At 44.2% G+C, this 15,123-nt stretch overlaps 1 protein-coding gene across 3 annotated transcripts in view; it reads left to right on the forward strand.

The window, feature by feature from the left end:
• Positions 1 to 15,123, forward strand: part of mgat4c (mgat4 family member C) — a 207,065-nt gene that overhangs the window by 170,463 nt on the left and 21,479 nt on the right. Inside the window, exons 4-6 of one of the 3 annotated variants that reach the window (XM_014125692.2) lie at positions 9,252 to 9,351; positions 9,433 to 11,103; positions 11,338 to 13,927. The exons of 1 other annotated variant lie outside the window; for it this stretch is intronic. In XM_014125692.2, the coding sequence (XP_013981167.2) occupies positions 9,446 to 11,103; positions 11,338 to 11,374 (1,695 nt within the window). In that variant the 5' untranslated portion in view covers positions 9,252 to 9,351; positions 9,433 to 9,445 and the 3' untranslated portion in view covers positions 11,375 to 13,927. Of the gene's footprint in view, positions 1 to 9,251; positions 11,104 to 11,337; positions 13,928 to 15,123 lie in introns of those variants that run through there. One more of the 3 variants, XM_045688449.1, reaches the window with a different exon arrangement.

Genomic DNA, 15,123 nt, shown 5'->3' on the forward strand with positions numbered 1-15,123 from the left:
TGACGTATCAAAAGACATCGAGATTGAGGGTTGAGGTGTCTTCGGTTGATGGACACCCATGGCTAAGCAAATCAGAGAGAACACACCGTGGAAAACAACAATGTAATCACTTTGGCAGGCCGTGGAAACTCAAGTAGTCTCTGTGTCAAGGGATCAAGGCAGTGAGTGGATTGATAGAACAGAGTGGTGACACATGATGGAATTGTGTAGGTAGCTTATAGCCTGTTACACAGAGATTTACCAGTTATGAATTGAAGCACAGAGAAGGGACTTATAATGGATCTTTTTTTGCCTCCTTTTGAAGGATTATTAACTGGACTGTAATGCCTTGGTTCTCATAAAACCCAAATATAAATATATCACAAAGATGGCAGAAAACCAAGTATAAACCGCAATTTTTATGAATAGCAGTGATCGCATTGAAATGATGTACATTAATCAATCACCCATAGAATATGACATTTTCTAGCCTCAAATGTTACTGTTCTCAGTATTCTATGCGTCTTGAATTGATTTTAGAATGGCTTTTTTTGTATTACTTATCATACTTCTTACCAGGAATGTAGTGGTGGAGGGTTAGCCTATGCTGAGTCGCCAGAAAACGCTAACATCAGATTCTCAGGGATAGAGTATTTTCAACCTAACTTCCGTTTCCCCTGAAAAACGGAAGTGGGAACTCTGCTCTGTCATCTTTCTACGCCTGCTATGTTAGGTTAGTGGAGGGTAAACACACGTAAACGCTATTTATGCACCTTTTAATTTGTGAAATAGCGTTTACTCACCTTTTTATCTTGTTAATTATCGTTTACCCACTTATTATTTCTTTCCCAGCGTTTACCAACGCTCAGCATGCAGAATTATGGATCTGAGTTCTAATCTTGCCTGCCTCTCTGTGAACAAGTGTATTCATGATTCAGGTATGCTCGTTATGTTCGCGTGTTCCCCCCGGATTTGCCTTGTTAGCAGCTCATTCATTCACCACTCTGTCCAACGGCACAGGCCGAGACGTGAAATAGGAACTACTGTACCTCAGCCGAGCCCATGCAAGTACTTGAACAGTCAAAAAAAGTAAAATGCCCATCCCTACCCCGAACGAAAAACTCTTGGATAATGAGTGTACAACTGGTAAGTAGTCGCTGATACACTACATGACCAAAAGTATGTGGACTCCTGCTTGTCGAACATCTCACTCCAAAATCAAGGGCATTAATATGGAGTTGGTCCCCCCTTTGCTTCTATAACAGCCTGCACTCTTCTGGGAAGGCTGTTGTTCAAACTTAGATGTTTGAACATTGCTGCGGGGACTTGCTTCCATTTTGCCACAAGAACGTAATTGAGGTCAGGCACTGATGTTGGGCGATTAGGCCTGGCTCTCAGTCGGCGTTCCAATTAATCTCAAATGTGTTCGATGGGGTTGAGGTCAGGGCTCTGTGCAGGCCAATCAAGTTCTTCCACACCGATCTCAACAAACCATTTCTGAATGGACCTCGCTTTGTGCACAGGGGCATTGTCCTGCTGAAACAGGTAAGGGCCTTCCTCGAACCTGCCACAAAGTTGTAAGCACAGAATTGCCTAGAATGTCATTGTATGCTGTAGCGTTAAGATTTCCCTTCACTGAAACTAAGGGGCCTAGCCCGACCCATGAAAAATTGCCTCAGACCATTATTCCTCCTCCACCAAACTTTACAGTTGGCGCTTTGCATTGGGGCAGGTAGCGTTCTCCTGGCATCATCACTTCAGAGAACGTCTTTCCACTGCTCCAGAGTCCAATGGTGGCGAGCTTTACACCATTCCAGCCGACGCTTGGCATTGCGCATGGTGATCTTAGGCTTGTTTGCGGCTGCTCGGCCATGGAAACCCATTTCATGAAGCTCATGACTAACAGTTATTGTGCTGACGTTGCTTCCAGAGGTGGTTTGGAACTCGGTAGTGAGTATGTCAACCGAGGACAGATGATTTTTACGACTTCAGCACTCGGCAGTCTCGTTCTGTGAGCTTGTGTGGTCTACCACTTTTCTGCTGAGCCGTTGTTGCTCCTAGTCGTTGCCACTTCACAATAACAGCACATACAGTTGACCAGGGCAGCTCTAGAAGGGCAGAAACTTGATCTGATCTGTTGGAAAGGTGGCATCCTATGACGGTGCCACATTGAAAGTTAATTTTTGTCTAAGGAGATTGCAAGGCTGCGTGCTCGATTTTATACACCTGTCAGCAACGGGTGTGGCTGAAATAGCCGAATCCACTCATTTGAAGGGATGTCCACATGCTTTTGTGTATATAGTGTATTTCAGTCAGGTGACTAGCTACTGCTCTGTCTACTGTTAGCCAGCTAGCTAGCTAGCTAGCTAGAAGGAGGAAGTTATAAGCTAACGTTAAACAGAGCCTGACCTCAGGAAGAGCAGTTGACTGATATTAAGCTAGCTATAATCTTAACAGATAGGCTACTATAAGTTCTCATAACAAAATACCTAGCAGTCAGGGATCCATGTGTCCCCTGCAATTTAAATGGGGTCCCCTGAGATAATCTGTAATCTTATCAACCACATTCATAACTTGTTTTTCTTGATATGCTTATAGAAGACAACATTTTAGATCCAACTAAGGGCCTTTTACACTGTTAGAATTCACTTTCATGTCATTATGTGTTGGGACAGCCTGAACGACCTAAAATGTACATTTTAAAGATCATTTAAATATGCGTGCAGCGGTCTAAGGCACTGCATGTCAGTGCAAGAGGTGTCACTACAGTTCCTGGATCGAATCCAGGCTGTATCACATCCGACCGTGATTGGGAGTTCCTTAGGGTGGCGCACAATTGGCCAAGCGTCGTCCGGGTTTGGCCGGGGTAGGCCGTCATTGTAAATAAGAATTTGTTCTTAACTGACTTGCCTAGTTAAATAAAGGTTCAATTTAAATAAGTAAAACATGTAAAAAATGATCAGCAGAGGTCTCTCATCATTGTATACCATTGAGCTCATTCTTGTCTCTGTTATTTTAAAGGAGCAATAATGATAAGTTCCTGAGACAAGTTTGATACATTTATTAGACTAATGATCTTAGTCTGAAGTGATCATTTCAGAAATATCTAAGAAGTATGAGCCATAAAGGAGATCTATACATTGAATGTGTGTCACGGGTGTCGTAGGGTAGAGACCAAGACGCAGCGGGAAAATGTACACTCATCTTTTTTATTTGGTGAAGAAGGAAAACACATAAACGTATACAAAACAAAACAAACTTGACAGTCTTGTCAGGCAAACAGCTAAACAAGAACAATCTCCCACAAAATCCCATGAAAAACAAACTCCTAATTATAGGACCCTCAATCAGAAGCAACAATAACCAGCTGCCTCCAATTGAAGGTCCAACCCCAATTAACTAAACATAGAACTACAAAAGACTAGATAGAACATAGAAATATGCTAACATAGAACAATGACTAACAAACACCGGACTAATAAATCAAATACCCCTCTACCTAAATACATACACAAAACACACCCTGAACCACATAAAACAAACACCCCCTGCCACGTCCTGACCAAACTACAATAACAAATAACCCCTATACTGGTCAGGACGTGACAGTGTGCAACGTCTCCTCCATGTCTCATTTATTTCTCTTAAAATTACTACAGAAGCTATACATCAGCTTGATTAATGAGATACGAATTAAATTTATTTAGCATTAATTTGCACTATTAATTATGATTACCTGTTAAAAACAAGAATGAAAGCTGATACAGTTCAACAAATGTATTCAACAGTACTTATTATATTAACAAAGCATCTCACTTTTCATTCCCAGCACAGATTGGGTTCCATTAACTGTAAGAATGTAAATAAAATCAATATACAGCATATGCTCTTGTACCTGATTTGAAACATTAGGTAAACCCAAAATAATATTGTAGAGATGAAAATAGACAGTTGTCACCCACCAGATGTAGTGAACAAAAAGTTGAACCTACATGTGACACCAGTAAGCCCATAACAGTTGTTAAATTAATCTTATTGCAAATATGAACATTGCATATTGTACACAAACATTTTTTTTTTGTACATTCACTTCTCTGTATGTCCTGCTCTGGTCCTACACTTGTTGATGAATGCCTTCTTCAGTTTGGCTTCATCGATTCCGGTCCAACCATCCAATTTAGCACATCGCAAGACGAAGGGTGGAATAAAGTATATAAAACATTTGATGAATATTTTTACAAAAAGCACATAAATAACACATGACAATTCTACTCAAGGACTCACAGTATGCAAAACACAAATGTCTTAAAACAAAATGTTCTTAAAAGGACAATGGGGATTTATTTTTTATTTTTTGGTATTTAAGCTACAGTTTTCAGAAACTTGGTTTGACTTGATTGCAGTGATGAATTAGAAAATAACATATGTAAATACTTTTCATCAAAATTCAATCCAAATTTGCTGTAGGCAGTTTTAAGTAACAAAGTAACCTAGCTTTGAGAAAATACTTACTTAGAATTCCGCTGACCTTCTTCCGGTCGAGGACTCGCTTCCCCTTGGGATCTTGTCATGGCGTCCAAAGGCAACTGAATTGACACATTCTTCCACTGAGAAAAAATTGTCAAAAAGCAAATGAAACAGACGCAAGCAATCTTGCCTAGATGCCTGATGGATGGCAGCAAGGCAGAACGATGAGAGGAACATGCCACTGTCAGGAAACAGCTCTTGCTCGCCAGACGGCACCGATGGCCTTCTCCTGTAGCTCACAGTGTTTCTCCAACAATGTCAATGAGACTGTGCAGCTCTCGGGATCTGGACTGGGTCTGAGAGGAGACAATAGCACATACAGTACATTCATTATGTATTCAAGGCCCAATCACTCTTCCAAAGGTAAATAAAAAAACACAACAGAAATGGGGTTGGACAAGTTTATCAACATGATTTACAATTCAACTTCACAAAATATATTTTCATAGGTGACATGATATTAATTCCTTACCTATTCTCAGTGCGTGCCTTACCTAGTCTGGTGCGTGCTGTCCCACTGGGACTGGTGCATTCCATCCAGTGGGAGCTAGTGTGTGCTGTCCCACGGGGGCTTGGGGAAGCTGTCCCACTGCTGGTGGATGATGTCCCACTGCTGGTGGATGATGTCCCACTGCTGGTGGATGATGTCCCACTGCTGGTGGATGATGTCCCACCAGGGTGGATGCTCTCTCACTGCTGGTGGATGATGTCCCACTGCTGGTGGATGATGTCCACTGCTGGTGGATGATGTCCCACTGCTGGTGGATGATGTCCCACTGCTGGTGGATGATGTCCCACTGCTGGTGGATGATGTCCCACTGCTGGTGGATGATGTCCCACTGCTGGTGGATGATGTCCCACTGCTGGTGGATGATGTCCCACTGCTGGTGGATGATGTCTCACTGCTGGTGGATGATGTCCCACTGCTGGTGGATGATGTCCACTGCTGGTGGATGATGTCCCACTGCTGGTGGATGATGTCTCACTGCTGGTGGATGATGTCCCACTGCTGGTGGATGATGTCCACTGCTGGTGGATGATGTCCCACTGCTGGTGGATGATGTCTCACTGCTGGTGGATGATGTCCCACTGCTGGTGGATGATGTCCCACTGCTGGTGGATGATGTCCCACTGCTGGTGGATGATGTCTCACTGCTGGTGGATGATGTCCCACTGCTGGTGGATGATGTCCCACTGCTGGTGGATGATGTCCCACTGCTGGTGGATGATGTCCCACTGCTGGTGGATGATGTCCCACTGCTGGTGGATGATGTCCCACCAGGGTGGATGCTCTCTCACTGCTGGTGGATGATGTCCCACTGCTGGTGGATGATGTCCCACTGCTGGTGGATGATGTCCCACTGCTGGTGGATGATGTCTCACTGCTGGTGGATGATGTCCCACTGCTGGTGGATGATGTCCCACTGCTGGTGGATGATGTCCCACTGCTGGTGGATGATGTCCCACCAGGGTGGATGATGTCCCACTGCTGGTGGATGATGTCTCACTGCTGGTGGATGATGTCCCACTGCTGGTGGATGATGTCCCACTGCTGGTGGATGATGTCCCACTGCTGGTGGATGATGTCCCACTGCTGGTGGATGATGTCCCACCAGGGTGGATGATGTCTCACTGCTGGTGGATGATGTCCCACTGCTGGTGGATGATGTCCACTGCTGGTGGATGATGTCCCACTGCTGGTGGATGATGTCTCACTGCTGGTGGATGATGTCCCACTGCTGGTGGATGATGTCCACTGCTGGTGGATGATGTCCCACTGCTGGTGGATGATGTCTCACTGCTGGTGGATGATGTCCCACTGCTGGTGGATGATGTCCCACTGCTGGTGGATGATGTCCCACTGCTGGTGGATGATGTCCCACTGCTGGTGGATGATGTCTCACTGCTGGTGGATGATGTCCCACTGCTGGTGGATGATGTCCCACTGCTGGTGGATGATGTCCCACTGCTGGTGGATGATGTCCCACTGCTGGTGGATGATGTCCCACTGCTGGTGGATGATGTCTCACTGCTGGTGGATGATGTCCCACCAGGGTGGATGCTCTCTCACTGCTGGTGGATGATGTCCCACTGCTGGTGGATGATGTCCCACTGCTGGTGGATGATGTCCCACTGCTGGTGGATGATGTCCCACTGCTGGTGGATGATGTCCCACTGCTGGTGGATGATGTCCCACTGCTGGTGGATGATGTCTCACTGCTGGTGGATGATGTCCCACTGCTGGTGGATGATGTCCCACTGCTGGTGGATGATGTCCCACTGCTGGTGGATGATGTCCCACTGCTGGTGGATGATGTCCCACTGCTGGTGGTTGCTCTCTCACTGCTGGTGGATGATGTCCCACTGCTGGTGGATGCTCTCTCACTGCTGGTGGATGATGTCCCACTGCTGGTGGATGATGTCCCACCAGGGTGGATGATGTCCCACTGCTGGTGGATGATGTCCCACCAGGGTGGATGCTCTCTCACTGCTGGTGGATGATGTCCCACTGCTGGTGGATGATGTCCACTGCTGGTGGATGATGTCCCACTGCTGGTGGTTGCTCTCTCACTGCTGGTGGATGATGTCCCACTGCTGGTGGATGATGTCCCACTGCTGGTGGATGATGTCTCACTGCTGGTGGATGATGTCCCACTGCTGGTGGATGATGTCCCACTGCTGGTGGATGATGTCCCACTGCTGGTGGATGATGTCCCACTGCTGGTGGATGATGTCCCACTGCTGGTGGATGATGTCCCACCAGGGTGGATGATGTCCCACCAGGGTGGATGATGTCCCACCAGGGTGGATGCTATCTCACCAGGGTGGGTGTGTGCTGATTCATGGGGGCTGGGGGATGCTGTCCAACTGGGGTTGGTTGATGCTGTCTCACCAGGGTGGGTGTGTGCTGTCTCATGGGGGCTGGGGGATGCTGTCCAACTGGGGTTGGTGCATGCTGTTCAATTGGGGTTGGTTGATGCTGTCTCACCAGGGTGGGTGCGTTGCCACCATAGAGAGATGGACTGGCTGTGTTTTCTCTGCAGAGAGGGGGTATTATTCTGACATCTTTGCCGTGTTCAGACAGTGGGCTCCTCTCAATTATTACAGTGTCACTTGAACACGGTGAGCTTAAATGTTCAGTTGTGGGTGACTGACATACTGTTGGTTGAGTTGGGCAGCCCTTCTCTAGCTTGTCCATATCTAATGTTTTTCTTTCAAACCTTTTTTTCAATCTGGTCTGGCTGCCCAATGTATTCAACAGTGGCCCTATAAAATCTGCCGTCTGACACCTTGGCTAGAATGGCTACTCCTGACCTAAGATCTTGCAGATTGTCTGATAGGAACGTCCTCTTCACTTAGAATATCAGACGTTAGGAAGATTTTTGCCGTGTATCCATCCTCAAACCTCACAAAAGCAAAATGTCCTGAGAGAGACAAAGAGAAGAGGGAGAGAAAATGTTCAAGGCAGGCTGCCATATGTTACTCAAAAGATCACTGTTTGAGACACTTGAAAAGCAACATATATTTGCACATCATCATATTCTCCTGCATGGTGCTTATCCTACGGGTAGCAAACAGATTAGCGCAGTATTTATCAGAACGCTCATTTGGGTCTAATTCTGGAGATATATCCTGCACCTTTTTTGTGGGAAATAGCCCTGAAAATGATATATTACATATATTATTATTTCACCTCGGGGTCCGATAATTTAATTGTTCACAGTGTATTCAGTTTATTATGATTCTTACCTTCTTTACTTAGCAAATTCAAACTATCTGCGGCGAGGGTCCGCATAGATCAGTCATCATCAGCATCAGCAAAGCAATGATCTAAATCCAATCTCCAACTGTAATTCCCGCGACTGGCGTCCAATCACATTTCAAATAAGGTCGTCCAATGAATTATATGGTTTTTGAAATAAACGCGAAACAGTATATGCCCGTGTTGATTAGCTAGTTGCCAGGGAGCAAATAGACTTGATATGGTTTTGCCAGGGAGCTCTTCTTACAAACTCACGGGGGAAAGTTGCATCAGTGTTTGCAAGAGTAAGTAAGTAAAATAGCTTTATCTGTTTGTATTAGTAATGCAAGTTTATCAAAGGGGGATACCTAGTCAGTTGTACACCTGAATGCCTTCCAGATTTAACCCAACCCCTCTGAATCAGAGCGGATCGGGGGGCTGCCTTAATCGACATCCATGTCTTCGGCACCCAGGGAACAGTGGGTTAACTGCCTTGCTCAGGGGCAGAACGACAGATTTTTATCTTGTCAGCTCGGGGATTCAATCCAGCAAACTTTCAGTTACTGGCCCAATGCTCTAACCACTAGGCTACCTACACATAATATACTTCAGTCGAGACCCCCATGCATATTCCATTCCAGTATAATGTTAGCCTAGCTGGTAGCCTTATTATTTTGTTTTTGATATGCATGTGTTTATGTACAACAACACCCCTAGTATTTCAGCATATGTGTGTAAGGGAAAGGGTAAGGGGGATACCTAGTCAGTTGTCGAACTGAATGTATTCAACTGAAATGTGTCTTCTGCATTTAACCCAACCCCTAATGTTTATAAGGGACAAAATTTCTAACAATTTTATTTGGTAATGCATATTAGTATTGCATCTTGAATCTTTATAAGATGTGTTAGGCCTATACGTATCTTGATGATAATTGAGTGAGCAAACACATTGTAGCACTGGGCTAGCCGTAATTAGTTGTATCTCTATTGAATAATATTGGAGACTCAAAATGACAAGACCAGAGCCTGGAAGCCGATGGAGAAGAAAGATGAATAAAGACAACGCTGGGCCACTTAAACGACCAAGAAGGACTGCACATTAGGTGAGTGGCGTGGCATTGCTCTGCCATATTTTAACATGGCAGACACAATTTTAATAAAACATTTTATTTTACTCCCTGCAGCCTGCCCACATGAATGGAACACAACCACCCCGTCAGGACGGATCGACGCACCAGCCCCATCAGGACAGAATGCACCCTCAACATCAGGACAGAATGCACCAGCCCCATCAGGACAGAATGCACCCTCAACATCAGGACAGAATGCACCCTCAACATCAGGACAGAACGCACCCGCCCCATCAGGACAGAATGCACCCTCAACATCAGGACAGAACATACGCGCTCCATCAGGACAGAACGCACCCGCCCCATCAGGACAGAATGCACCCTCAACATCAGGACAGAACATACACGCTCCATCAGGACAGAATGCACCCGCCCCATCAGGACAGAATGCACCCTCAACATCAGGACAGAACGCACCCTCAACATCAGGACAGAACGCACCCTCAACATCAGGACAGAACACACCCTCCCCATCAGGACAGAATGCACCCTCAACATCAGGACAGAACGCACCCTCAACATCAGGACAGAACATACCCTCAACATCAGGACAGAATGCACCCTCAACATCAGGACAGAACGCACCCTCTCCATCAGGACAGAATGCACCCTCAACATCAGGACAGAATGCACCCTCAACATCAGGACAGAATGCACCCTCAACATCAGGACAGAATGCACCCTCAACATCAGGACAGAACGCACCCTCAACATCAGGACAGAACATACCCTCAACATCAGGACAGAACACACCCTCAACATCAGGACAGAATGCACCCTCAACATCAGGACAGAATGCACCCTCAACATCAGGACAGAATGCACCCTCAACATCAGGACAGAACATACCCTCTCCATCAGGACAGAATGCACCCTCAACATCAGGACAGAATGCACCCTCTCCATCAGGACAGAACACACCCTCCCCATCAGGACAGAACGCACCCGCCCCATCAGGACAGAATGCACCCTCAACATCAGGACAGAACGCACCCTCCCCATCAGGACAGAATGCACCCTCAACATCAGGACAGAACACACCCTCTCCATCAGGACAGAATGCACCCTCAACATCAGGACAGAATGCACCCTCAACATCAGGACAGAATGCACCCTCAACATCAGGACAGAATGCACCCTCAACATCAGGACAGAACGCACCCTCAACATCAGGACAGAACATACCCTCAACATCAGGACAGAACGCACCCTCAACATCAGGACAGAACATACCCTCTCCATCAGGACAGAATGCACCCTCAACATCAGGACAGAATGCACCCTCTCCATCAGGACAGAACACACCCTCCCCATCAGGACAGAACGCACCCGCCTCATCAGGACAGAATGCACCCTCAACATCAGGACAGAACGCACCCTCCCCATCAGGACAGAATGCACCCTCAACATCAGGACAGAATGCACCCGCCCCATCAGGACAGAATGCACCCTCAACATCAGGACAGAACATACCCTCTCCATCAGGACAGAATGCACCCTCAACATCAGGACAGAATGCACCCTCAACATCAGGACAGAACGCACCCGCCCCATCAGGACAGAATGCACCCGCCCCATCAGGACAGAATGCACCCTCAACATCAGGACAGAACGCACCCTCCCCATCAGGACAGAATGCACCCTCAACATCAGGACAGAACGCACCCGCCCCATCAGGACAGAACATACGCGCTCCATCAGGACAGCGCAACTAATGAACAAAATGTAAGTTATACATTCTTATTCCAATTCCTATGTTTTATAGTAGCACCCTCTTGTACTAGAAACAGATTTGCATAAACATCTCATTTGCTTTTATCACATATGTGTGTGTTATCTTGCCAAGTTTTTTTGAGACCCATGTGAACACACAGTGATGGTGCTACACAATGTTTTACCATTAATAAATGTTGTCTAAACATACTATTAAACTGTTGTTTTATTATTTTCTGTTACCAGCACAAGAGAATGTTTCAATGACAGACTTTACCATTGAAAATGAAGAGCCAACTTCCAACTTCAGATCAGCCAGCAGAGATATACAACTGTATGTGACAATACTGATCAGTATGATCCATGTAAATCTTTTGAGGAAGTGTTGCCTGATTTCATGGATTGGCCCTATGATGATAGCTTTATCTTCAGTGAGGGATTTGAAAAGGTGTCCAGTGAGGACGGTGCACAGTCAACATCCAACAACACAACATAACAGGCAAACCATTATATGACAATGTATCCATAACCGTTGGAGATGGCCTTTTGGTAATTATGGCTTATGCAAACTGTTATAAAGTAACTGGTAAGGCCCTTAGTGATTCGCTTAAATTAAGAACATTGCTTTGTCCAGATAGTCTCAACACAGACTGCTTGAGCAGTGTACAGAAGTTCGGAGACTTTTTTCCCCACTCTGCATCTTCCCCTATTGTGATACATCCTGTAAGTATTGCCGTAAATGTTTTGCGTCAGTAGAGTGAACAATGTCTGACCTGTGGGACCAGCATGACAGAACAAGGATCAGCATCATCCTTCATGGAGGTTCAAATTGATGCTCAAATAAGGTTTCTCAAGTCTGGTTTTCAGGAAAAGCTTCACTTTAGATGTTGTAAGAAGAAGAGATATCCTAACAACATAGAAGATATATGATGCAGAAGTTTACAGACAGCATGCAGATGGGGGTGATCCTAGAAACATCTCACTTACATGGAACACCAATGGGGTACCTATTTTTAAATCATCTACATTTTCAGTGTGGCATTTTTATTGTACCAATAATGAATTGAGCATAATTGAACGCACAAAAAGTGGAAATTCAATTTTTTTTTTGCTGGGCTTTGATATGGGGACTCAAAACCATCTATGGTTACCTTTCTTAGACCACTAAGTAACACACTGAGTAAACTTCAAGAGGATGGAATTCATGTGCAGCCTGCAGAGGGCTCTGAAACGTTTTTGTTTTTTGTGCAAAGTGCTCACTATGTGACTTTCCTGCCAAGGCAATAGTACTAAATACATTGCAGTTCAATGGGAACTTTCGATGTTCGAAATGTGAGCAGTCTGGAAAGACTGTGAAGACGGGGCAAAGGGGAAATGTTCATGCATTTCCATTCCAAGAAATGGATCCAAAAGGGCCACCTCACACATATCAAACGCTTGTTTATGATGATAAAATGGGCTATGAGACAAAAATCACTGTGAAAGGTGTGAAGGGTCCCTGTTGGCTTAGCCAACTTAAAAGTAATGACCTAATCCGTAGCACTGGTATAGACTACCTGCACTCAGCTCTGTTAGGAGTGATGCACCTTCTGATGCTTCTGTGATTTTCCACTGAGTTTTCTCATCAGCCCTTCAACATGTCAAAAGAAACAAAAGAAATAGACAAGCGATTTCACAATATCTGACCACCATCCTTGACACGATATCCTCGATCAGTAGCATCTCACAGGATGTTTTTTAAGGCATCAGAATATCGGCTCTTTTAATCTTGTTTTGACCTGTTTGTTTCTGTGGTGTTCTTGGAACGCTTTACTACAGTCACTTCATCCTTCTAAGTGAAGCTATTTTCATTCTTCTGATGGATTCCATATCAATGCAACAGATCGGTCATACAGAGAATCTGCTACGGAACTTTTGCTCTCAAATTAGGAATCTCTATGGTGAGTGTTACCAAACTGCAAATATTCACCTTCTTCTGCACCTAGCAGGCAGCGTCAGAGTCCTTGGCACATTATGAACTCATTCATGTTTCCATTTTGAAGACAAAAATGGCTATTTGTTAAGGCTCATACATACATGGTACTCAAAATATACCAATGCAAATAGTCCTTGCGGTCAAACTAGTGCAGTTTATCCCTGCTATTTCGCAAATCATAAAGCCAGCTAAAGCCATAGCTGACTTTTACGCATGGATGACCAATGACCATAGTTCTTCTGACGAAAACAGTGATAAGTCGAGAACAAACATAATTGGAGCATCAAGTGAACTTCAACTGGAGGCAAGGCACCTCTCTGCAATAGAAAAACATGCTGGTCGCCACATTAATTCACTGCATTCAGTGAAAGCATTTCACAGGGCACAAGTTAAGAGAACTTGTCTCACATCAAGGCATTATGGGAAAGGAAAAAGAAGGAACAATTGTACATTTTTTTTTCTTCTAATGTAGCACAAATAAAGTATGGACAGATTGATTTCTTCTTTACCTTTGTGGAATCAGGTGACAAATGTGCACTTATTAGCGAATTTGAAAATGCAGGTTTTTCTTTGCTGCAAGATACTGTAACACATGGTAAATGCTTTCATGTTGTGCCCCTATTGGAAACTCCTGTCAACACAGTTGTAATTTCCCTTGAGCATGTTTTGGGCAAAGTTGTTATCCTTGACTTGACATCTATGCCCGGTATTGTGTTTGCAGCTCATTTCCCAAACACACTTGAGAAGGACAAGGTATACTCAACAAATGACTTGTGTTGGAACAGTATGAATGTATATTAAATGATGAATTAATGGAAATAAATCATATCTGCTCCACTTTTGTGATTATTTTACACTTCAGCACCACTTTGAGATCATGTAAAGATATCTCTGAGATAACATTTGCATGAATTGATCAGACCTATAACAATTAGTCTCATATATAGTTCATAGTGAAGTAGGTCCAAGATTACAATGTGTAAAGAGATCTGTATTGGGTAAATGTAAGACATGTTTGAGATAGAGCATCTAATTGATTGTATCACATTGAGACTCATTTAAGATCTTGTACTACTCTCATTTATATAGTAGCTGAGACTGAGAAAAGAGACAGGTGTGAGAGAGTTCAGAGAACTCATACAGTGATAACTCTGAAACAGATCCATGTCTACTTCTCAGGAGTGACAACTGAAATATATGAGAAAATGTACATCTCACTTTAGTATTGACTAGTGCACTTTTTTGTCTAGGAGATGGACAGATGTTATGAAGGAGATCTCATCTTGGATTTTGCTTTCCTATGGGATGCTACAATAATATAAAGGCCGGAATGCGCGTCTAATTTACCCATCTCCGTCTGGCTTTCAGGGGTCACCTTGCTTTTTAATTGTAAAGATGATGATTGTTTTAATTGCAGCTGCAGAGTCTTAAAACAGCCTATCACTCGAATATCGTTGCTTTAAATCAGTGCATGTGCAAGCACTCTCTCCATCAACTCCATTCATATCGCATCCAAAATATATAATCCTGTTCTAGATTGATATATAGCCCTATATATAGATGTCCTAGCCTACCTCTTTCAGGTAATATATTCAATTCAGTATTAGCCTTATATTTAGCTAATTAATGATGGGTTATGCAAAATAAGCTTCTAACTTATAACACGCAAGCACTTGTGCTCCGCTGGACTCTCCTTAAAATGTCCTCCCATGCAGGGAAAGCTAGACTAGAATAGCTTGTTGGACATCTTTTTTTTTTTAGCATTTCTTATACCAATAGACTATTCGAAGAGGGACGCAAGCTCTTTTTTGCTGAATGTTAAATGCAGCAGCCCAATGGAACTCACGGGTATTTAAAAGAAGTGCGAACGTGCAATGGCAGGTAGGCTATAGCAGTTATTTATTCAGACCCATAACCATTCAATCTTTGAGAAGAGAAGTGAAAGCCTTCTGCATCTAATTCTAGTCCAACATTATTCAAGGATGTCATTAGAATGAGGAAGATAAGGACAACAAAACGTATTTCATTTAACTGTTGAAAGCGAGGTAGAAATGAAG

This window comes from Salmo salar, chromosome ssa10, assembly GCF_905237065.1.
Source record: "Salmo salar chromosome ssa10, Ssal_v3.1, whole genome shotgun sequence".
NCBI lineage: Eukaryota > Metazoa > Chordata > Actinopteri > Salmoniformes > Salmonidae > Salmo > Salmo salar.